The 23601-nt window shown below is 41.2% G+C and overlaps 1 protein-coding gene and 1 non-coding gene across 2 annotated transcripts; both read left to right on the top strand.

Annotated features, from left to right (window-relative positions):
* The first annotated feature begins 158 nt into the window (after positions 1-158).
* On the top strand, positions 159-23230 carry LOC106607571 (nuclear receptor-binding protein). The gene is made up of 16 exons (XM_045719513.1): positions 159-440; positions 579-701; positions 4223-4288; positions 5299-5339; positions 5464-5576; positions 6813-6896; positions 7002-7060; positions 7216-7314; positions 10743-10875; positions 11100-11190; positions 11415-11465; positions 16182-16317; positions 21152-21205; positions 21531-21594; positions 21886-21941; positions 22177-23230. Exons 1-16 carry the CDS (start codon positions 159-161, stop codon positions 22270-22272), a joined length of 1548 nt encoding a protein of 515 aa, XP_045575469.1. The 3' UTR covers positions 22273-23230.
* Positions 1139-1234, top strand: trnaa-cgc (transfer RNA alanine (anticodon CGC)). Its single transcript has 2 exons — positions 1139-1177; positions 1198-1234. It is a non-coding gene; the product is annotated as a tRNA-Ala (tRNA).
* Positions 23231-23601: the final 371 nt, after the last annotated feature.

Below are 23601 nucleotides of genomic sequence, written 5' to 3' on the forward strand. Positions count from 1 at the left end.
GTGTGTGAGCCATATCAGGTTCAGCCCTGTTGAAGCAACATAGCTAGCTAAATTCAACTTGATTTGAGAGAGAACCTCAGTCATTGAATGTATAAATATCCATGGTGGCAATGAAATACTGTGTTGTGTGTACAATACATTTTAGTCATCTGGCAATAATGCATGAAGCCTTTGAGTCTACAATTTGTCAGTCTTTGCAGCAGGCAGCCAAGTCTATGATGTCAGAGGAAGAGGGGAAGCAGGCATTGAACCCTGTCCAGGAGAGGAAACCAGAGTCTATGGTCTCTGCCTCCACTGAGCAGATTGTGTCCCCTCCAGTATCAACTGTGACACACCCCCCTGCCACAACGCCAACAGAGGATGAGGAAGAGGAGAGTGAAGATGAGTCTGAGATTCTGGAGGAGAGCACATGCGGACGCTGGCAGAAACGGAGAGAGGAGGTATGCAATGAACACGAGCTGGAGACAGGAAAATTGCTTACTGCCCCAAAAATATTTTACTTGTTGTTTTACATATCTAAGTATTTTGAATTCGATGGAGATTATTTGTTTAATTCAACGCTTTCTTTCTCGTTTTAGGTGAACCAGCGTAATGTCCCTGGAATTGACAACGCCTACTTGGCCATGGACACCGAGGAGGGCGTGGAGGTGGTGTGGAATGAGGTCATGTTCTCAGAGCGGAAGAACTTCAAACTGCAGGAGGTGGGTTGTGTTCTCAGCCAGGGCTGAGCTGCAACAGAACCTTAGATTTCATTAGTTAGACACCTTGACCCCTCACAATGGACACATTGACAGCTCACAATGGAAAGGATGCTGTTTGGGATTACATAATGATCGATCGTCACAGTTTAACAGCTCACAATGGAAATTATGGTCTTTGTGATGTCATAATGATCGGTCATCACAGTTTGACAGCTCACAATGGTAGGGCATTATTTGATGTATAATTGCAGGCCATTATGATAGTTTGCTATGTAAAAACTGACACACTGGCATTTTCCAGCCCTAACACCAGGTTTGGCAGTTTACCTTCCTATCATCAGCTCGCTTGCGCTAAGTTGAGAAGGGTGGCAATATTTGAGGCTTGTCCTTAAACACATGCGCAGAAGTGACTCATGCAGAGCTAATGGGATGTTTGGGACTCCCTGTGGCTCAGTTGGTAGAGCATGGTGTTCGCAACGCCAGCATGGTGTGTGCAACGCCAGGGTTGTGGGTTCAATTCCCACGGGGGGCCAGTACAAAATGCATGTATTCACTACTGTAAGTTGCTCTGGATAAGAGCGTCTGCAAAATGACTAAAATGTAGATGTAAATGTTAAGACTCACAAAAAGGTCTTAACGGTAACGCTGTTGATAATGGCATGGATTTTGAGTGCAGAAATGCAGCCTATCCAGCCATGACTAATAGTTCCCGTTGAATGAGAGATGTGCCTGTGAATCTTGTATTTAGATTCATAAAACAATATTGTGCTCCTGATTACCAGAGACCCGTTCTGCCAAACTATTAAATCATCCTATAATGCCATATCAACATATCAACAGCAGATTTATGGGAGAATTTGCCTCGCACCTAGGCAATGATACATTTAACGTATGTGAATGTTATGCGTAAACACAATTAAGCCTACGTATGTACACGGTGCCATGGAACGAGATAATCCATTTATAATACCGTGCTTCTGACTAGGGCTGTTACGGTGACTGTATTACAGTATTACTGGTCCCAAATAATCCATAGTTATATCCAAATAGCGGCGTTTTGTTCGTGCGTTCAAGACACTATCCGAAGGGTAAATAAGGGTCACGCGCCCGACGCGTTTCGTGACAAAAAAAATTGAAATATTCCAACGTACTTCGAAGCATGTCAACCGCTGTTTAAAATCAATTTTTATGCCATTTTTCTCGTAAAAAAGCGATAATATTCCGACCGGGAGTGGTGGTTTTCGTTCAAAGAGAGAGAAAGTAAACATGGAGTCGACTCGGGCACGCGCGCCCCGTCCGATTGTCCTCTGATCGACCACTATCAAAATGCGCTAATGTTTTTCAGCCATGGGCTGCAAAGCCACGATTCAGCTTTCTGGCGCCTTCTGAGAGCCTATGGGAGCGTTAGAAAATGTCACGTCATGCCAGAGATTCCCTGTTTTTGTTAGAGATGGTCAAGAAGGCCATGAAATGGTCAGAGAGAGCGCTTCCTGTTTGGAATCTTCTCAGGTTTTGGCCTGCCAAATGAGTTCTGTTATACTCACAGACACCATTCAAACAGTTTTAGAAACTTTAGGGTGTTTTCTATCCAAATCAAACAATTATATGCATATTCTAGTTACTGGGCAGGAGTAGTAACCAGATTAAATCGGGTACGTTTTTATCCGGCTGTGCAAATACTGCCCCCTATCCCCAACAGGTTTTAAGCCAACAGTCCAGGATAGGGACACATGTCTCTGCAAAACCCACGCCAACCTCCAGTTCATGGCGGACAAACTACAGTATCACAAAGTGATCAGCTGCAGCAACATTGTTTTTGAGTCTTTGTGCTGTGAGAACTTGAAGAAAGAGTGCATGTATAGAGAGTGCTCCCATTGCCAAGCAAAAGAGCTTAAAACATCTGACTTTGATGCTGGTGGGCAGACATGGTGGTTTGAGTGGAAAAACAAAGCTGAAGAGAGAGAGAAGAAAAACAGAGGGAAACATGGAGAAGTTCACTGTACATTTGATAGTAAAAGAAAAGGTATGTGGCACACTGCAGATTCTATTGGAGGACTTCTCCAAAGGATTGAAAGAGAAGTTGAGGAAACACGTGTTCAACATTCGACACCAATACTCCAAACTGAGAGAATTAAGAGATTCTGGGGAAAGAGGTCATTGTGCATATTGACTTTGCAGGGAACTACCTGTGTAAATATACCAGTGAAATCCATGCAGTTCACATTGGTGATTCTCACAAGCAGGTGACCCTCCACACATGTGTTGGATATACCACAAATGATACAGTTTCACTTTGCTCACTGAGCTCTTCTATGCGGCATGACCCCTCTGCTATCTGGGCCCATCTCTCAAAAACACTGGCCTACTTCCTTGAGCTCTGCCCATCGGCTACTGCTGTAACTGCTGTAATCTCACAAAAAGGTTGGGTGGAAATATCTTATTTTTCATGATAAATAAATGTTTTCAACTGTCACCAAGGCAAGTTTATACATTCAGGCATCGTGTTGAATTATTAATATTGGGAAAACCTTAAAGATAACTTTAATATTCAATACAAGTTCATGTACAAATGTATAAGAAATCCGTTATAAATCAATTGTATGATATTTCATTTTCAACTAAAATGGATGTTTAATGACATGATGGTAATGACATTTGTCTATGGCTGTCTGGGGAAAAATGACAAAAATATATAAATTCCTGAATAGTACGATCGCAGCCATTATCAGATATAGTTTCTAGACAAATCAAAGACAAGTACAATACTGGTAAAATGGTGTTTGAATACGTTTTAATTACTGAAAGTTTGCACGGCCAAAGTGCCCGACGTTGCATTATCACCCACTTAGTCATAGTCAATTACCAAGCACTCATTAGTGTCTAGGCTATCGTTCCTGCTGAGACAGTCTTCTGTCAACATTATTAGGCATACATTTTTTCTTTTTTTACTATTGCCTGTGATTTGAGCAGTGTGGGTGTCGCACGTGTGCTGTCATGGGGTCTGCGGGGACGGGGTACTGCCGCGCTGAAGTGGTACTCATAAAAAATTGGTCAAGGTTGGCAGGTCTGTAGTTGGAGCTTTGTGTTGTAGTGCTTTCCAACATAATATGTGAAAGAACATTCTTGGCATTCCTTAGAAAGTCAGGATTTTCATCAGTTGTCAGACACCTAGGCCCTAGTTATTAAACATCTCCTGAGCACCAGGTGATCACAAATATGGCCACAATCAAGTAAATCTATACCTGGTTAGCCAAAAACGTAACTAAAACCCATTGAAAAGAAACACTGAAGCAGATTACATTAACCTAGGCTAAGGGCTTTAGTTTGAAATAATGAGCTTAATTGGGGTTAATTGTTAAACTGCATCTGGTAATACCTCTCGATTACAAGAGGGAGAATGTCCAAATGTACAATGGTTGAACTCATTTACACACGTTATTAGTTGATGGTTGAGGTATGATTGATTGTAAAAATAAAATAGAAATACCGTATTTGCATTCTCACTCATGTCTGTCCATCAGGAGAAAGTCAAAGCGGTGTTTGACAACTTGATCCAGTTGGAGCACTTGAACATTGTCAAGTTTCAAGTACTGGGCTGACGTGAAGGAAAATAGGGCCAGAGTAAGAGATCTTCTCAATGCAGTAACATAACTACATATTAATAATAAGAAATAAACTGAATGTATTATTCAGGAAATGAATTATTTTTGTATTTTTTACCTTCGCAGGTCATTTTCATCACAGAATACATGTCTTCGGGAAACCTGAAGCAGTTTCTGAAAAAGACCAAAAAAAACCACAAGATGATGAACGAAAAAGTACGGGATGGATTGCTAGTCTGTTTTAGTATTGATATTAAAGGAGCAATCAGCGGTGCTACATACATTTTTAGACTAAAATTAATGATAAATACCCATTGATTCTTTAAGAATATAACGTATAAATGCCTAATGATCTTAGTTCAACTGTCATACCCCATCAGAACCCCAAATATAAGCTTGTTTTTACAACAGCCCCATCCCTCAGCTGTTTACCGAAACAGTGGCAGGATGTACGCTTTATTTGAACTGCAGATAGCCCCTTTTCAAGAACTGATTAAAAAAATGAAATTTACAATACAACCAGGACAGGCTGAAACTAGACCCACCCAAGTGAAGCTATAAGCAGAATGTCTGCCATCTGTATGTACTGCCTTGGTTTCCCATGGTTCAGTTAAAAAATACCCCTTTTCTGTTGGCTGAAGAGGGAGGAGGGGATTAATTGCAGCCTAATCTGGTCATTTAGAGCAGGGTTTCCCCAAACACGGTCCTGGGGCCTCCCTAGGTGCACCTTCTGTTTTCCCTAGAACTGCACAGCTGAGTCAAATAAATCCAAGCTTGATGATGAGTTGGATATTGGAATCAGCTGTGTAGTGCTAGGGCAAAAAAAACAAACCCAGGAGGGGCCCCAAGACCGGATTTGGGAAATGCTGATTTAGAGAATTAACACAGAACAGCATGCATACGATAATCACATTTCAAGTAGGTTTCAAAGTCAGACATTGTAGTCCGAAACTTTATTAATCTCTGTGCTGTCTGTTGTCCTTCACTTTTGTCAGGCCTGGAAGCGCTGGTGTACACAGATACTGTCTGCTCTCAGGTCAGTCACATGCACATATCCAGCAGGTTACTTTTATTGGATTTCTCTTTCCAGACTGAGGCCCCTGGAGTCAGTTCTGTGCTCTAAAAACTCACACACACTTCTCTTGAAGTGTCCTGTAACCTTTCTCTCCTCTACCCAATTACCTGCACTCCTGTGACCCTCCCATCATCCATGGCAACCTGACCTGTGACACAATCTTCATCCAGCACAATGGCCTCATCAAGATTGGCTCAGGTGGGCCTCCGATCCATCAATCACACTAAATGTCAACCTTCTCAGAAAAGGGACTTTATTGTATCTTCAAAACCAAGACCATGGTCTGTAGGGAAGAAACATTTAGAAACCGGGGGAAGTATTGGCTGAACACAGATTTGTGATTATCTGTTACAAAACGTTTTGTGACGATGGGCCCTACTGAATAGACCCCAGGCCTGTCCCACGCTGAAAGTTCCCCATTCCCTTTGGGCTAATTTGTCACTTGTCTATTTATGCTTGCAAAGCTACCAGTAAATTACTATAATTTGAGTAATTAACAGGTAATTTATAGCAGTCTATTGCAATTTTGGTAATTTATACTTGAACTTTAAAAAAAAGTTTTGGTATAGTATATATTTTTATATTGGTGTCCATGAGTTTCTAGTGGATAGACCATATGGATCAAGACAAAATAGCCTAATTAATGAAAAAAGCATCTAATCAACAATGGCTCTGCAACTCTTCCAACTATTTGCTTTTTTTTTAACAACTGCTACCAGTTTTGTGCCAAAGCATTTACAACAAAGACATATTGACATAGTAATAGGGCTGGCACATTTACGTATAACCGTGGAACTGACGGTTATGGATGGAGACATCATGAAAACAAAATAACCGTCATAACTGTAAAAAAAAACTAAGACGGGACGGCCAGGCATTTGTGTGGTTGAGTCCGTTTCTGCGGTAACGTGTACTCTTAACAACGTGATGAAAATGTTGCTCCTTGCTTAAACAAGCAAACTGTTGTAGCGAACGAACACTCATAAAGGCACAAGAAAGATGCAGCAGCACACCGAAATATAATCTTTGGCAGCACATGTAGTCAGAAGCAGAGGAGAGGAAAATGTTTTGTCTATTTGAACGGTTATTACAGAGACCGTGGTCATTTGGCTGGCCAATTAATGTCATCCAAAAGTCCATGACGATCACAGCCCTACATAGTAAAATAAATAAATGTGTAAAAACAATATAAATTATTTTTCATGCAGAACCCCTAAATTGATTTATATTTAGGGTCATGTTTTACAGCTTTGTCATTCTATTTCATATATTTAAATCCTCTTATTTGATTATTTTATATATTTTACACTTGATAATGCCACAGAGAGCCAGGGATAATGAGACACCTGTGATAATCTGAAGTACCCCAAAAAAAGCCACTAGAAACGTTTCCAGTAATATACCCTCCCTTTGCAAACCCTATGTCTATTACAGTGGCCCCAGACACTATCAACAACCACGTCAAAACCTGTCGGGAGGAGCAGAAGAGCCTGCACTTCTTTGCTCCCGAGTATGGAGGTAGGTAACCTTTTTGACCTTTTGAGAAACCATGTAATGGAGTTGTTTTTTTGTCTGTAGAAATGTCACTAACATTGATTGACATGGGTATTTTTCTTCTCACAGCTATTGCGGATGTCACCACTGCCGGGGATATTTATTCCTTTGGAATGTGCATCTTAGAGGTGAGTGAGGACCGTTTGAGGTTGACTAAATGATCATGTTCTGTAGTGGAAGTGGATGACTGTGGTCTTGCTCCATGGCAACTTGATGAAGTTTAGAGCCCAACACTGTTTTTTCTGGTCCTGTTTCTGATCTTCTATTCCCCACACATCCTCAGATGGCTGTCCTGGAGATACAGAGTAACAGTGAGTCATCGTATGTATCCCAAGAAGCCATCAACAGTGCCATTCAGTCCTTGGAGGACCCGCTGCAGAGGGTGAATCAGGGTCCTGGCCTAGCAGTACACATCCAACTGTTTTGTTTGTCTTGGTGATTCCTTAGACACTACATTATACACACTGCAACAAAGAGATGAGTTGCATGGAAATACAGAATTGTCCGGGGTTGTCCTGAAGGGCATAAACCAATCCCAGTCCAGCCTGAACATAACTATAGTCTATATCCCTCTAACTCAACTCTGGACCTCGAAACCAGTTCCACTGCATGTTTTCATTGTTCCCCGCTAATCAGGGACCGATTTAGATCTGGGACATCAGGTGTGTGCAATTAATTCAGGTAGAACAGAGAACCAGCAGGCTCTGGACCTCGTGGGGTAAGAGTTGAGTTTTATTTTTATTTAACTAGGTAAGTCAGTTAAGAACAAATTCTTATTTACAATGACGGCCTACCCCGGCCAAACCCTAACCCAGATGACGCTGGGTCAGTTGTGCGCCGCCCTATGTGACTCCCAATCACGGCCGGTTGTGATACAGCCTGGAATCGAACAAGGGTCTGTAGTGATGCACTGTGATGCTGTGCCTTAGACCGCAGCGCCACTCAGGAGTAACCCTGGACTATATAGTAACCCTGGACTATATAGTATCTTAAAGGGATAGTTCACTCAAATCCAACTCCCTCGAATGTTACTTGAAAATTTTAACTCTGAAAACATTTTGACAAACTTGGACTTAGGAGAGAACTATCCCTTTAAGAAAACTATAGTCCATAGTCCATAGTTTGACTCGACTACTGTTCAGAACAAAACACCAATTCATTTGTTTTGTGTAAACTACTTCTCTTAACAGCTGTATGTGTTTTTGCTTGTGGCATTAAATTGTATTTGTCACATACACCGAATATAACAGGTAGTGAAATGCTTACTTACAAGCCCTTAACCAACAATGCATTAAGAAGTTAAGAAAGAAAAAAAAGTGTTAAGTAAAAAATAGGTAATCGCAAATAAAAAGTAACAAATAATTAAACAGCAGCAGTAAAATAACAAGTGAGGCTACATGGGGTACCGGTACAGAGTCAATGTGCGGGAGAACCGGTTAGTTGAGGTAATGGAGATAATATGTACATGTAGGTAGAGTTAAAGTGACTATGCACTGATTATAACCAGAGAATAGCAGCAGTGTAGAAGACTGGGTCTGGGTGGCCCTTTCATTAGCTGTTCAGGAGTCTTATGGCTTGGGGGTAGAAGCTGTTAAGAAACCTTTTGGACCTCGATGTGGCGCTCCGGTACTGCTTGCCGTGCGGTAGCAGAGAGAACAGTCTATGACAAGGGTGGCTGGAGTCTTTGACAATTTTTAGGGCCTTCCTCTGACACCGCCTGTTACAGAGGTCCTGGATGGCAGGAAGCTTGGCCCCAGTGATGTACTTGGCCGTACACACTACCTTCTGTAGTGCCTTGCGGTCGGAGGCCGAGCAGTTGCCATACCAGGCAGTGATGCAACCAGTCAGGATGCTGTTGATGGTGCAGCTGTAAAACCTTTTGAGGATCTGAGGACCCATGCCAAAACTTTTCAGTCTCCTGAGTGGGGATAGGCTTTGTCATGCCCTCTTCACAACTGTCTTAGTGTGTTTGGACCATTCTAGTTTGTTGGTGATGTGGACACCAAGGAACTTGAAGCTCTCAACCTGTTCCACTAAAGCCCTGTCGATGAGAATGGGGGCGTGCTCGGTCCTCCTTTTCCTGTAGTCCACAATCATCTCCTTTCTCTTGATCACGTTGAGGGAGAGGTTGTCCTGGCACCACACAACCAGGTCTCTGACCTCCCTAGAGGCTGTCTCATCGTTGTTAGTGATCAGGCCTACCACTGTTGTCATTAGCAAACTTGATGATGGTGTTGGAGTCGTGCCTGGCCATGCAGTCATGAGTGAACAGGGAGTACAGGAGGGGACTGAGCACGCACCCCTGAGGGGCCCCTGTGTTGAGGATCAGTGTGGCGGATGTGTTGTTCCCTACCCTTACCACCTGGGGGCGGCCTGTCAGGAAGTCCAGGATCCAGTTGCAGAGGAAGGTGTTTAGTCCCAGGGTCCTTAGCTTAGTGATGAGCTTTGAGGGCACTATGGTGTTGAATGCTGAGCTGTAGTCAGTGAATAGCATTCTCACATAGGTGTTCCTTTTGTCCAGGTGGGAAAGGGCAGTGGAGTGCAATAGAGATTGCATCATCTGTTGCAAATTGGAGTGGGTCTAGGGTTTCTGGGATAATGGTGTTGATGTGAGCCATGGCCAGCCTTTCAAAGCACTTCATGGCTACAGACATGAGTGCTACGGATCGGTAGTCATTTAGGAAATGTACCTTAGTGTTTTTGGGCTCAGGGATTTTGATGGTCTGCTTGAAACATGTTTGTATTACACACTCAGTCACGGACAGGTTGAAAATGTCAGTGAAGACACTTGCCAGTTGGTCAGCGCATGTTCGGAGTACGCGTCCTACGTAATTCGTTTGACCCAGCGGCCTTGTGAATGTTGACCTGTTGATTTAAAGGTCTTTCTCATATCGGCTGTGGAATACCTGATCACGCAGTCATCCGGAACAGCTGGTTCTCTCATACATGTTTCAGTGTTACTTACTTCGAAACGCGCATAGACGTAATTTAGCTAGTCTGGTTGGTTTGTGTCACTAGGCAGCTCGTGACTGTGTTTCCCTTTGTAGTCTGTAATAGTTTGCAAGCCCTGCTTCATCCGATGCGCGTCGGAGCCGGTGTAATACGATTCAGTCTTAGTCCAGTATTGATGCTTTGCCTCTTTGATGGTTCGTCGTAGGGCATAGCAGGATTTCTTATAAGCTTCCGGGTTAGAGCCCCGCTCCTTGAAAGTGGAAGCTCTACCCTTAAGCTCTTTGCGGATGTTGCTTGTAATCCATGGCTTCTGGTTGGGGTATGTACGTACGGTTACTGTGGGGACGACGTCATCGATGCACTTATCGATGAAGTCAGTGACTGATGTGGTGTACTCAATGCCATCGGAAGAACCCCAGAACATATTCCGGTCTGTGCTAGCAAAACTTTTTAGCCAGAAGTTCTGAAAGTAGTGCTCACAAGCCAAAAGTGGGCCCCAAAAATAGCGTACTATGTCACGTGCACCATGTCATTACTCTCTCTCTCGCGCTGTGTGTGTACGTCTTGCTAGCTGTCACTCAAATGATGAGGCTGAAGTTCATTGGCTAGAGGTCGTATTGCTAGGGGGCTTAGCCCACGTGGGGGAAAATGGCGCAGCACATCTTCCAGAAAAACTTTCAAACTAGGGATTTCATGGCTAATTGAGGTAAGATTATGAACGTATGAACTACACATTGTTACATCCAGCCCAAAGTGGGAGGTTTTAAAAAATACTTAGTAGTTGCCAAAGTTCCCGGAGCATGTCTTTAATAGATGTTAACAGTCTCTTTTAATACCGGTGATGTTTGCCTGTGGCAGGAGTTCAACCAGAAGTGTTTAGAGCAGGACCCCAGTAAGCGCCCCACGGCCAAAGAGCTGCTGTTCCACCAGGCCCTGTTCGACGTGCCCTTACTGAAGTTGCTGTCAGCGCACAGCATCGTAAGCCACCAGCGTGAGTAACAAGACCCACACAAATTGACACTGACACAAAAAAACGAATGTGTGTGTGTGTGCTCTCATTGGGCTATCCCTGGGAAGGTCTCAATTACATACTCCTCGTGTCTTCTCGTCTCCTTCTCAAAATCCCTCCCCTCTAACCTTCTCCTCCAATGGGTTTTGAGAAGGAGAGAGGATGCGAGGGGTATGGAATTGAGATTCTCCCCGTCTGTCATGTAGACATGATTCCAGAAAATGCTCTCGAAGAGATGACGAAGAACATGGACCCAAACCCGGTGATTGTGGAGTTCAAGGATGGCGTTCAGATGAAGTGAGTCATAGATCTACCTCTCTATTTGATCTCTTGGAATCAAAAAAGGGTTGAAATTATCCTGTTAAAATCCTCTGATGTTAGCACATAACTGATGTTAGCACACTAGCACATAACTGAGAATGGAAGCAACTCATGCTCCCCAACTGCTGTTTAGTCTTTTGTTTAGACACTTGATGTTGAAGTGTTTTGACATTGTGTGAACAATCTGTTGATGTCCACAGGCTTTCCCAGTTCCCTGCTCTTGAGCTGGACAAGTTCCTGGAAGATGTGAGGTAAGGGAATGTGTATCTGGATGTGTGTAAGAGTGCCCACCAGCGTTTCCGTTAGCCCACGTGTCAATCTCATTCCACGGAGAGCCGAGTGTCTGCAGGTTTTTGCTCCTCCCTTGGACTTGATTGATTAAGTAAAGTCACTGATTAGTAAGGAACTCCCATCAACTGGTTGTCTAGGTCTTAATTCAACGTTTCCCATATTCAGTCCTCGGTACCCCAACGGGTGCACGTTTACGTTTTTCCCCCTAACACTACACAGCTGATTCAAATTATCAAAGCTTGGTGATTAGTTAATTATTTGAATCAGCTGTATATTACAAGGGCAAAAACCAAAACGTGCGCCCCTTGGGGTCCTGAGGACCGAGTTTGGAAAGCCCGGTCTTAATTGGAAGGAAAAACTATAAACCAGCAGACACTAGGCCCTCCGTGGAATGAGTTTGACAGCCAGCTTTTTTAAATTTAACCTCCCTGGGCGAGGTGGGACGTTTGCGTCCCACCTAGTCAACAGCCAGTGGAATCGCGTGACGCGAAATACAAATACCTCATAAATGCTATAACTTCAATTTCTCAAACATTTGACTATTTTACACCATTTTATAGATACACTTCTCCTGAATCGAACCACGTTGTCTGATTTCAAAAAGGCTTTACAGCGAAAGCAAAACATTAGATTATGTTAGAGTCCATCGACAAAAACAACCACACAGCCATTTTCCTAGCAACTAGCATGCATCACAAATACCCAAAACACAGCTAAATGCAGCACTAACCTTTGACGATCTTCATCAGATGACACTCCTAGGACATCATGTTACACAATACATGCATTTTTTGTTCGATAAAGTTCATATTTATATATAAAAACAGCATTTTACATCGGCGTGTGACGTTCAGAAAATATTTTCCCTCAAATACTGCCGGTGAATCAGCGCCACATTTTACAAAAATACTTGTCATAAACATTGATACAAAATTAAACTGTCATTCAAAGAATTATAGATGAACATCTCCTTTATGCAAATGCAATGAAAGATTTCAAAAAAGCTTCACGAGGAAAGCACTCTTTGCAATAATCTGAGTACTGAGCTCAGAAAAATACACTAGGCTATACAAATAGCCGCCATCTTGGGGACATCTAAAATCATACATTGCATTAGAAATATTCCCTTACCTTTTGATCATCTTCATCAGAAGGCACTTCCAGGGATCCCAGGTCCACAACAAATGTTGTTTTGTTAGATAAAGTCCATAATTTATGTCCAGATAACTCCTTGTTGTTCGTGCGTCCAGTAAGCTACTCCAAGTGTAGGAAGCGCGCGGACGATGTCGCGACGAAAAGTAAAAAACAGTTGTATTTACGTTCGTTCAAACATGTCAAACGTTGTAAAACATCAATATTTAGGGCCTTCAGAACGTGAGGATTCAATAATATTTCAACCGGACGGTTCCTGTGTCTTGATAAAGGTTTTGGAATGGGAGGATCCTCTCTCGTGAACGCGCCCCAAGAAGTGATGTCTCCTCCTGCCTCAACAACTTCCCCTCCTTGTCATTCAGGCTCTGTTCATCATAGAAGCTTCAAACAACTTTGTAAAGACTGTCGACATCTAGTGGAAGCCGTAGGAAGTGCACAATTATTACTACGTCACTGTGTATGCATCCAGATTTCCACTTCCTGGTAGGATTTCTCTCAGGTTTTTGCTTGCCATATGAGTTCTGTTATACTCACAGACACCATTCAAACGGTTTTAGAAACTTCAGAGTGTTTTCTATCCAAATCTACTAATAATATGCATATCCTAGCTTCTGAGTTTGAGTAGGAGGCAGTTTAATATGGGCACATATTTTTTCCGAAATTGTCAATACTGCCCCCTAGCCCCAACAAGTTTTAAACAGCTATAAAATTGGCGCCGGCCAATTGTCCAGTAGAAGAAAAATCCCATTGTGGAATAATGCATTTTAGCCTATTAATTGATTGAAATACCAGTGGATGTAGCACGAACGCTGCTCATACAGCTTTAACATCTGTTTGTTGATGCTGGAGTGAAACATGCTTTAATAAGCCCACTCATTGCACAACAATTCTAAAGGCAATCGTGTATTTAAAAAAACTAACAATGGCCACGATTTTAAAGAGTTATTATTTTTATTAACTGATAATTGAAGCGTGCTTCCCATTCACCATTTAAATGCATACTAGGCAGGCTTCAGCGTGTCACATACCACTGCAATGAATTGGAGGCAATATGCATTTTGAAAATAAATACAAATATATATATATATCTCTTTCTCTAAATATAAATAATTGTTTGAAACCTTAACATTTGACTACATATTGAGGCATGTCTTACTTGCTTCAAAGTAGTATAGCCAATATCCAACCAAACGTGCAGGCAATTATTTTAGAAAGACTTCCATATGCTATTGAAACCAGTAGCCTTTTTCTCTCATGTTCTATTGGTTTTCAAATCAACTTTCATTGTCCAGTAGTCAAAGGCACAATAGTCATATTAGCAACCCATGCTAGTCTTTAGATTTTCCCTCTTTCAAAATTTCTCTCACATGAAACTGCTCACAATGGTGTTTTCCCGCTATTTGCCTTATGGAACAAATATTTGCACGTAGCCTACTGCCTTGTGTGCATTGCTGCGCTTATATGAAGAAATAATAGTTTATCAACATTTTATAAATTAGCTTTTTGCGCGTATGGAACATTTCTGGGATATTATTTCTGTTCATGAAACATGGGACAAACACTTTACATGTTTTTGTTTATTTTTGTTCATTGCAGATTTACATAGGCTAGTGATTTTTCTGTTTGTTATTCTTGGCTGAGAAAGTAAATGTGGGCAGTAATTCTAACATAGGCACCGAGTGGGTTTTTCCAGTTTGGGGAAGCTAATCTTCACCCTAAAAATGCACCTTTATAATAAAGCATTCCATGCATCCTCGCATTTGCAGACTTACGTAAGAGAGTCTTCTGTTTCTAATATGATGATTAGATTGGATAGTCATAATTTGGGCTAATAATATAACTCAATCACTGTTTGCAAAAAATACTGTTCAGTGCAGCACGTAGTTGCTTACACCGTACTCAAACTCGTTGTGCGTGCGCCATCATGCACAAATTGATTTTGTCCCCCCACACCAAACGCGATAATGACACACAGGTTGAAATATAAAAACAAACTCTGAACCAATTATATTCATTTTGGGACAGGTCGAAAAGCATTAAACATTTATGGAAATTTAGCTAGCTAGCTTGTAGTTGATAGCTAATTTGTCCTGGGATATAAACGTTTAGTTATTTTACCTGAAATGCACAAGGTCCTCTACTCTGACAATTAATCCACACACAAAACGGTCAACCGAATCGTTTCTAGTCATCAAATTTTTTTCTTCTTAGAATTTATATGGTGATTGTCATCTAAACTTTCATAGTGTTACCACGATGACCAACAACACAGTTCGTATTTCAATCACCCACATAGGTATAACCAATGAGGAGATGACACGTGGGTACCTGCTTCTATAAACCAATGAGGAGATGGGAGAGGTAGGACTTGCAGCGCGATCTGTGTCACAAATAGAGCTGACCTCTGTTTTAGCCCTTGGTAACGTTGACGCAATAATTGATCAACATGTATGTTTAAATTTAATTGAATACTATAGATACTATCTTTTTAATACGCCAAAAATTACAGGGTAGTTTGCTTATTCTGCCGACACTGACATACAGATCAATAAAAATGAAAACGTCTGATCCATATATTAGGCCTACGAAAAAGGGAGACGTAAATACAATATGACGTCCATCTAACCTGGAGGAGGAAATTATTGTCCAAAAACAAACAAAAATGGCACTGACCCAGTGATAAAGACAGTGAATATGCACACTCACCGGGGATAAGGCCAACGTTCTCCGCTGGTGCCAATAAGAGAGGCTACTTTTCGCTCTTAAATTGAGAATTTGGATAACTAAAAGAGAGATTGGAGTCTTTTCATTGTCTTCTCTTTACAGAAATAGCCATTTGCTTTCCCAAACTGTTTTTGTGCAATTTGTATTTTTAAATATTGCCTTATCCATAGCTGGGTCTCTGCTTTTTACTAGCAGTAGCAACTCAACAATCATCTATTTGGAATTTGCCATGTGCTCTGCCAAAATTGCGGCCCATTCTGACTATAGGCTATGCTATTTTTAAAACAATCCACAGCTTTATAATTTTTAGAAGCTAATGATCCTCTGTGGCCAAATCATGCTTTCTGTTTTATTATAATTGTATTTCTGTCTAGACAGTACTAAGTGAATTAGGCTATTTAATATAATTTAGGGAATGTTTTCCCTAACCTTATGGAGGTGGCGCCTATGTATTCTATTCAAATTGCTCATTGGAATTTGGTAAGAATGATGCACACCATTGCATCCGAGTTGCATGTTCAATTAAGATGAATGACAAACTAAATGTGCTTTCTGTCTTTCTGAAAACTGTGTGTGGACGCCCTAATCAGGTTACGCAACCGGTGCATAAGTCTTAAGTCCTGTAAATTTAAAATGCTGCCGGTCAAATGTCCGGTGTCACATTTTCCTAAAGGAAACCCTGGTGCTCACGTAAGCAGTCAGTGCTCATTTGTGTGGGTGTATCTGTAGAGGTGTGTGTGTGTGTGTGTGTGTGTGTGAGAGAGAGAAGTCTAACTCAGCCCCCCTCTCTGATGTGTCAGGAATGGGATCTACCCTCTGACAGCATTTGGGGTGCCTGGCCCCAAGCAGCCCGAGCAGGAAGCAGTGAAGTCCCCCATTGTACCCCCCTCAGTCAAAACCCCCACCCCTGAGCCTGTGGAGCTGGAGATCAGGAAGGTAAGACCTAAAGGAGGAGGGCAGGAGATGGGTGGTAGGCGTAAAGGGATGGATTTTAAGGCACACTGGACAAGGAAAAAGAGGGAATAGATGGAGGAATTGAGGACAGGACTTGACATTAAAAAAAATTAGCCACTTATAGGACTATTTCATTATTATAATTTTTTATACATGTCCGAAAGCTCAAGTCACTTGTCCCCCCCCCAAAAAAATGGTCTGCAACACCATAGGCCTAAAAGGTGACTGAAAATTATGTTGTACGATACAAGGAACCACTACTGATCTTTGATCCCATGTACAGTCTCCTGCCGTTGTGCCCTTGAGCAAGGCACTTAACCCCCCCCCCCCCCACAAAGTAAAATGGTTGCACTGGTAGGCTACCTACTATATAAAACGCATGTGGTCAACACTCCATCTGGTGAGCTACTGCACACCCAATAGCTCCCCTGGAGGATGTAAAATATTGCAAGATTACAATGACCAGCCAAATACTCTGTCTTTACAAAATATATCCCTCATTCAATGTCTCAAGGATCAAATAGCTAAGGTAGTATACTTCAAAGCAAGGTAGCTACCTAAGACCTGTTCATCTTTGATCCTTGTATGGCTAAAATATTCAGGTTTCAGGTGAGACCTATTGACAGCAGAGCATTCAGGTACATTTTCCAGTGGCGCACCAGGATAGTACCATGTCAAAACTACTTGGCCGGGGCCAGTCATTTTCTCATTCGGGCCAGATTACAGGACAGCAAATTATGCACGCAGAATTTCAATCGTGGGTGATTTCACATTTCATTTGTACTCTGGGCAAGTACAATTTTTATGTTATAGCCAACCATAACCAGATTTTATTTGGAAAACCGTCCCCCCTCTCAATGATGTGTAGCCTAATTAACATATGAAAGTTTAAAATGTTATATACTCCTCCATAAATTAGCCCAATAACATTGATACATGGTCCATATTATCAGGCAGGTGTGCTATTTTAGCAATCAGTATTATCGCCTGATGCAGCATAGTGGCTACATGGCTGAAGCATGGGGTTGCGCATCTCTATTGTTTACCCCAATGGGCTAATCATTAGCTAGATCAGACTCTAAATATGAGCTTGTTTAATATTCTAAAAACTCCCACTGGCACTAATAAAATCATGTGGTTGTGTGTATTTATAAATAGTGTAATTTTTTACTTTTTTTAGTGAATATAGGTCTACTGTTTATGCACTGGAATGAATGACAAGTCTCACAAAGTCACAGCGGTTGGAACCAAATATCGCAAATTTGGACTCATCAGACCAAAGGACAGAGTTCCACCAGTCTAATGTCCATTGCTCGTGTTTCTTGGCCCAAGCAAGTCTCTTATTATTATTGGTGTCCTTTAGTAGTGGTTTCTTTGCAGAAATTCACAGTCTCCTCTGAACCGTTGACGTCTGTTACTTGAACTCTGTGAAGCATTTATTTAGGCTACAATCTAGGTGCAGTTAACTCTAATGAACGCATCCTCTGCAGCAGAGGTAACTCGGTCTTCCTTTCCTGTGGCGGTCCTCATGAGAGCCAGTTTCATCATAGCACTTGATTGTTTTTGCGACTGCACTTGAAGAAAGTTTCAAAGTTCTTGAAATTATGCAGATTAACTGACCTTCATGTCTTAAAGTAATGATGGACTGTCGTTTTTCTTTGCTTATTTGAGCTGTTCTTGCCATATGACTTGGTATTTTACCAAATAGGGCCATCTTCTGTATACCATCCCTACCTTGTCACAACACAACTGATTGGCTCAAATGCATTAAGAAGAAAAGAAATTCCACAAATTAACTTTTAACAAGGCATACCTGTTAATTGAAGACCCCTTTGAGATAAAATCCCGTTAACGGGATTGGTTGGACAACAACAGTGAGATAGCACGGCGCAAAATAAAAAAAATAATAATCTCAAAATTAAAATTCAAGTATTTTACGGCATTTTAAAGATACTCTACTCGTTAATCCAATCACATTGTCCGATTTCAAAAAGGCTTTACGGTGAAAGAAAACATTAGATTATTTTAGGATAGCACATTAGCAAAAAAAAAGCAATTTTCCAAGCACGGATAGCCGTCACAAAACCAGATATACAGCTAAAATTAAGCACTAACCTTTGACAATCTTCATCAGATGACACTCCTAGGACATCATGTTAGACAATACATGCATTTTTTGTTCGATCAAGTTCATATTTATATCCAAAAACCCAATTTTTACATTGGCGCGTGACTTTCAGAAAATGTTTTCTCTCCATAACTACTGGTGAATAGGCACATTCATTTACAGAAGAACTCATAAACGTTGACAAAATTTATAACAATTATTTAAAGAATTAGAAATAATCTACTCCTTTATGCAACCACTTTGTCAGATTTCAAAATAACTTTACGGAAAAAGCACATTGTTCAATATTCTGAGTACAGAACTTAGCCTTCAATGCTAAGCTATACAGTTAGCCTACAACCACGGCGTCGACAAATCTCTAAAAATATGGTAGAAATATTTTCTTACCTTTGCTGATCTTCGGCGGAATGCACTCGGAAGGGCACCCACTTCCACAAGAAATGTTCATTTGTTCTGCAAAGTCCATCATTTATGTCCAAATACGTCCGCTTTGTTGACCCATCCAGAACACTTTACAATGCCATGTGGCGTGGATGCAAATCCATAGACGAAATGTTCAAAAATTCCATTACCGTTTGTAGAAACACGTCAAACGATGTTTACAATCAATCCTTTAGGGTATTTTTTTACGTAAAATTGCGATAATTTTACAACCGGGCAATAGGTATTCATCCCAGAAGAAAAATAAAAAAACAACGAAGTCACGTGCGTGTGCGTCACGAGACACCTGTCCTCAGACTGGGCACTGATTGACTGAGCCACAATTTTCTGCCCGGTAACATGTGACGGATGAAACCAGTTCCTAAAGATTGTTGACAGCCAATGGAAGAGTTAGGATTTACGTTGCACCTCTTATGTCACTGTAGTTTTTCAAGGGATTCAAAAGAAAAACTACATTTCTAATTTCTCCCACTTCCTGATTCAATTTTTCTTAGGTGTTTGCCTGCCATATGAGTTCTGTTATACTCACAGACACCTCACAGAGTGTTTTCTATCCAAATAATATGTATATTCTATTTTCTGGGCCAGAGTAGTAACCTGTTTAAATTGGGTACGTTTTTCATCCGGCCGTGAAAATACTGCCCCCTAGCCCCAAGAGGATTTATTAATTGAAATGCATTCCATTCTCTCAAGAGAATTCCAGGAGTGCAAAGCTGTCATCAAGACAAAGGGTGGCTACTTTGAATAATCTGAAATATAAAATATATTTTGATTTGTTTAACACTTTTGGTTACTACATGATTCCATATGTTATTTAATGGTTTTATGTCTTCACTATTATTCTACAATGTAGAAAATAGTAACATGAAGAAGAACCCTGGAATGAGTGGGTGTCAACTTTTGACTGGTACTGTATGTAAATGTGATATTACAGTTTTTATAAATTAGCAAACATTTCTAAACCTGTTTTTGCTTCATCATTATGGGGTATTGTGTGTAGATTGAAGGGGGAAACTATTTAATACATTTTAGAATAAGTCTGTAACGTAACAAAATGTCAAAGAGTCTGAATACTTTACGAAGGCACTGTTCTTTCCACACAATTCAGCTGTATGAGTTGCAACCTCTTGCCACCCGACAGTTGATATTATGCTCAAAGTAGTGTGTGTGTGTGTGTGTGTGTGTGTGTGTGTGTGTGTGTGTGTGTGTGTGTGTGTGTTATGAATAAGGTAGCTTACATAGCTCAATAACAGCTTTGGGAATTAATCTGTTTTTTAAACAATTATATAGACTACATAATAACATTTCTTTCACTGACCAAAGCAGTGCCTGTCAATACAATACACATTTGTACTCCGATGCGCTGTGCAACGATTGTGCACAACACATCGCATGTAGGAGTCACTGATGCTTTGATACAACTTTGATCGGAGTAATTGTTTGAAATGGTTTTATCTATATTCTATTTGTCCTAAATAGTGTGTTTATTTTATTTATTTATTTTTACATGCGCTGGACAAGCGGACAAGGATTAATGTCAAGCCCTAGATGAGTTAAAGTATTATTGGTACCCACATAGCAGTCAATACAGGCTGAAATCCATAGTCATTACATGGGTATTTAATGAGAGAGATTTACAATATTCTATTTTTTATTGTAAGAGGTACAGTAAATACAACTTGGTACATTTTAAATAAATGGATCAATGGGTGAGGTGATAAAGGGCTAAATAAATATTTGTGTCCAAATACCGAGTATACCAAACATTAAGAACATGGTTCTAATATTGAGTTGCACCCCCACCACCACCTTTTTGGTCCTCAAAACAGCCTCAATTCGTCGTCGGGGCATGGTCTCTACAAGGTGTCGAAAGCGTTCCACAGGGATGCTGGCCCATGTTGACTCCTAATGCTGGGTGTCCTTTGGGTGGTGGACCATTTTTGATACACACAGGAAATTGTTGAGTGTGAAAAACCCATCGGCGTTGCAGTCCTTGACACAAACTGCTGCTACTATACTGTGTTAAAAGGCCCTTAAATATTTCCTTGCCCATTCAACCTCTGAATGGCACACATTACACAATCCATGTCTCAGTTGTCTCAAGGCGTAAAGGGATAGTGACCCCTGGATTCACCTGGTCAGTCTATGCCATGGAAAGAGCATGGAAATGTTTTGTGTACTCCGTGTATGTTGTCTACTGTTTTGAGTTTGCTAGCTTTGGACAATAAATCTCTCATTTCTGCTCAGGTCCTACAGATGCAGTGCAACATTGAGTCTGTTGATGAGGGGGCCAAACATCACGTAAGTCTCATGTTAAATGTGTTGCTGTCTGGGCAAGGACCTTATAGCCCACCATAAAATCTGATTGTTTTATACTGATTGTTTGGAAAACGTGACACTGCTCTCAATGGCCCTTATTCACAAAGCGTCTCAGAGTAGAAGGGTAATCTTATTCATTATAAGGCTAAACTGATTCTAGATCAGCCCTCCTCTTGAGATGCTTTGTGAATCCGACCAGGGGTAAGACATGAGGCCTGTCTTTGTTTGGTTAAGAGCGCTATTTTCTGACAAACATCCCAAACCTGTTTTAAAAATTCGTATTTTTCTCTTTCGTTTCTTTTTCCAGCTTACACTATTGCTGAAACTTGAGGACAAGTTGAATAGGCACTTAAGTTGTGATTTATTAGCAAGTAAGTATCCACACACTAAAGTTGATTTGGTGGTATACAGAGCTATATTTTGCATGCTGTGTTTATATAAATGTAGAGAGGGCTGTTGTATTTTTTTATTTTATTGAATGGGTAGAAGGAGAATGACAGTGGGGAAAGATGGAGGTTGTGTAGAAAGTAAGCTGGATTCAAACTTATGCCGACACTAGATGTGTGTGCCGGAGGCTGTGGCATTACCACTAGACCAGCCAGGTCACAGGGATGTTCTACTTTCTGTATGCTTTTTGACTGACCTGTGTGTTTTGTGTACAGATGAGAATGTGCAGGAGCTGGCTGTGGAGCTTGTTCAGCTGGGATTCATCAGCGAGGTAAGACAAGGGGTCACGACCCCTGTGACCTCATAGCACACCTGCAGCCCCAGGCTCAAAACACTCCAGCACCAGCAGGCTGAAGAGGGCAAAGCTACCATAAGTTTGACCAGTTCACATGCACAATGACTAGTTGGGATGTGCTATGTAGTGGATAGCAGTACATGAGGCATTCTGACGATTTGCTAATTGCTTGCCTTTCAAATGGGCTCCTGAATTCTTTTTTCTCGTCCAGGGTGACCAGCCACGACTCGCTTCGGTTCTGGAGGAGGCCTTCTCCAAGTTCTACAACTGGAATGGCTTCCTGAATCCAGTCACCGTCTCTTCATAACAGAGGAGCCTCACCCTCCCTCATCCTCTCCGACAGGACTTCACTGTCGCTCACCCCATAGTGTTATGGGAAAGCTTTGCAGGGACAGATAGGGGAAGCCTTTGCCTGCTCCCCCCCCAAAAAAAATTCTTCCCACAGCCTCTCTTCACACCTTATGGTGGAAATAGCTGCCACTAGGTGGTTTTGTCTTTTTGTACTTCTGTTCAATTTTGCTTATGTGTAGACATCTGCTTCTCTGTTTTAAAAGAAGAAAAAACGACTTGGTTCAGTGTATCACAAGCTGTATTTTGAAAGTTAACGCAAAGTCAGTCGGTATGCCATCAAAAATATCTTCTGGCTTACTCTGGTGTACATATACTGTACATGGTGCTGTATGTAGGGCGAATGTGGCGTCTTCCTCCGGATATCACTCTTTGATGCGTCAAAAGATGCAGTGTCAAGCGTTTTCTTCCCCCCTAGGCTTTCCTTTGTATCATCAGAATATGTAACTGTGGCTGTAGTTAAGACACCTTTACCCAATCCACTTGAGCTCAGATGGTGAGAGGGAGAGACGTTTGCGCTCCGAATGTTGTGACTATAATAAGTTTTATTTATTGGTACGGTCTATCATGAGTGTATATTTCACTTTCAGCACGAAACTGTTTGGTTCTTTTTAGTGAATATTTAGTTTATTAGAATGCTCATGAGCTGTTGCTTTACTCTTAACCTTTTAGGGACAGACGTTCCGCTAGCGGAACGCCTCACCAATATCCAATGGTAGAGCGTGGCGCGAAATACAAATACCTCAAAAATGCTATAACTTCAATTTCTCAAACATATGACTATTTTACACCATTTTAAAGACAAGACTCTCGTTAATCTAACCACATTGTCCGATTTCAAAAAGGCTTTACAGCGAAAGCAAAACATTAGATTATGTCAGGAGAGTACCTGCCAAAAATAATCACACAGCCATTTTCAAAGCAAGCATATATGTCACAAAAACCAAAACCACAGCTAAATGCAGCACTAACCTTTGATGATCTTCATCAGATGACACTCCTAGGACATTGTTATACAATACATGCATGTTTTGTTCAATCAAGTTCATATTTATATCAAAAACCAGCTTTTTACATTAGCATACCCACCGCAAACTTCTGGTGAATTTACTAAATTACTCATGATAAACATTCACAAAAAACATAACAATTTTTTAAAGAATTATAGATACAGAACTCCTTTATGCAATCGCGGTGTCAGATTTTAAAATAGCTTTTCGGCGAAAGCACATTTTGCAATATTCTGAGTAGATAGCTCGGCCGTCACAGGCTAGCTAATTTGACACCC

This window comes from Salmo salar, chromosome ssa06 (genome assembly GCF_905237065.1).
Source record: "Salmo salar chromosome ssa06, Ssal_v3.1, whole genome shotgun sequence".
In the NCBI taxonomy this organism is placed as follows: domain Eukaryota; kingdom Metazoa; phylum Chordata; class Actinopteri; order Salmoniformes; family Salmonidae; genus Salmo; species Salmo salar.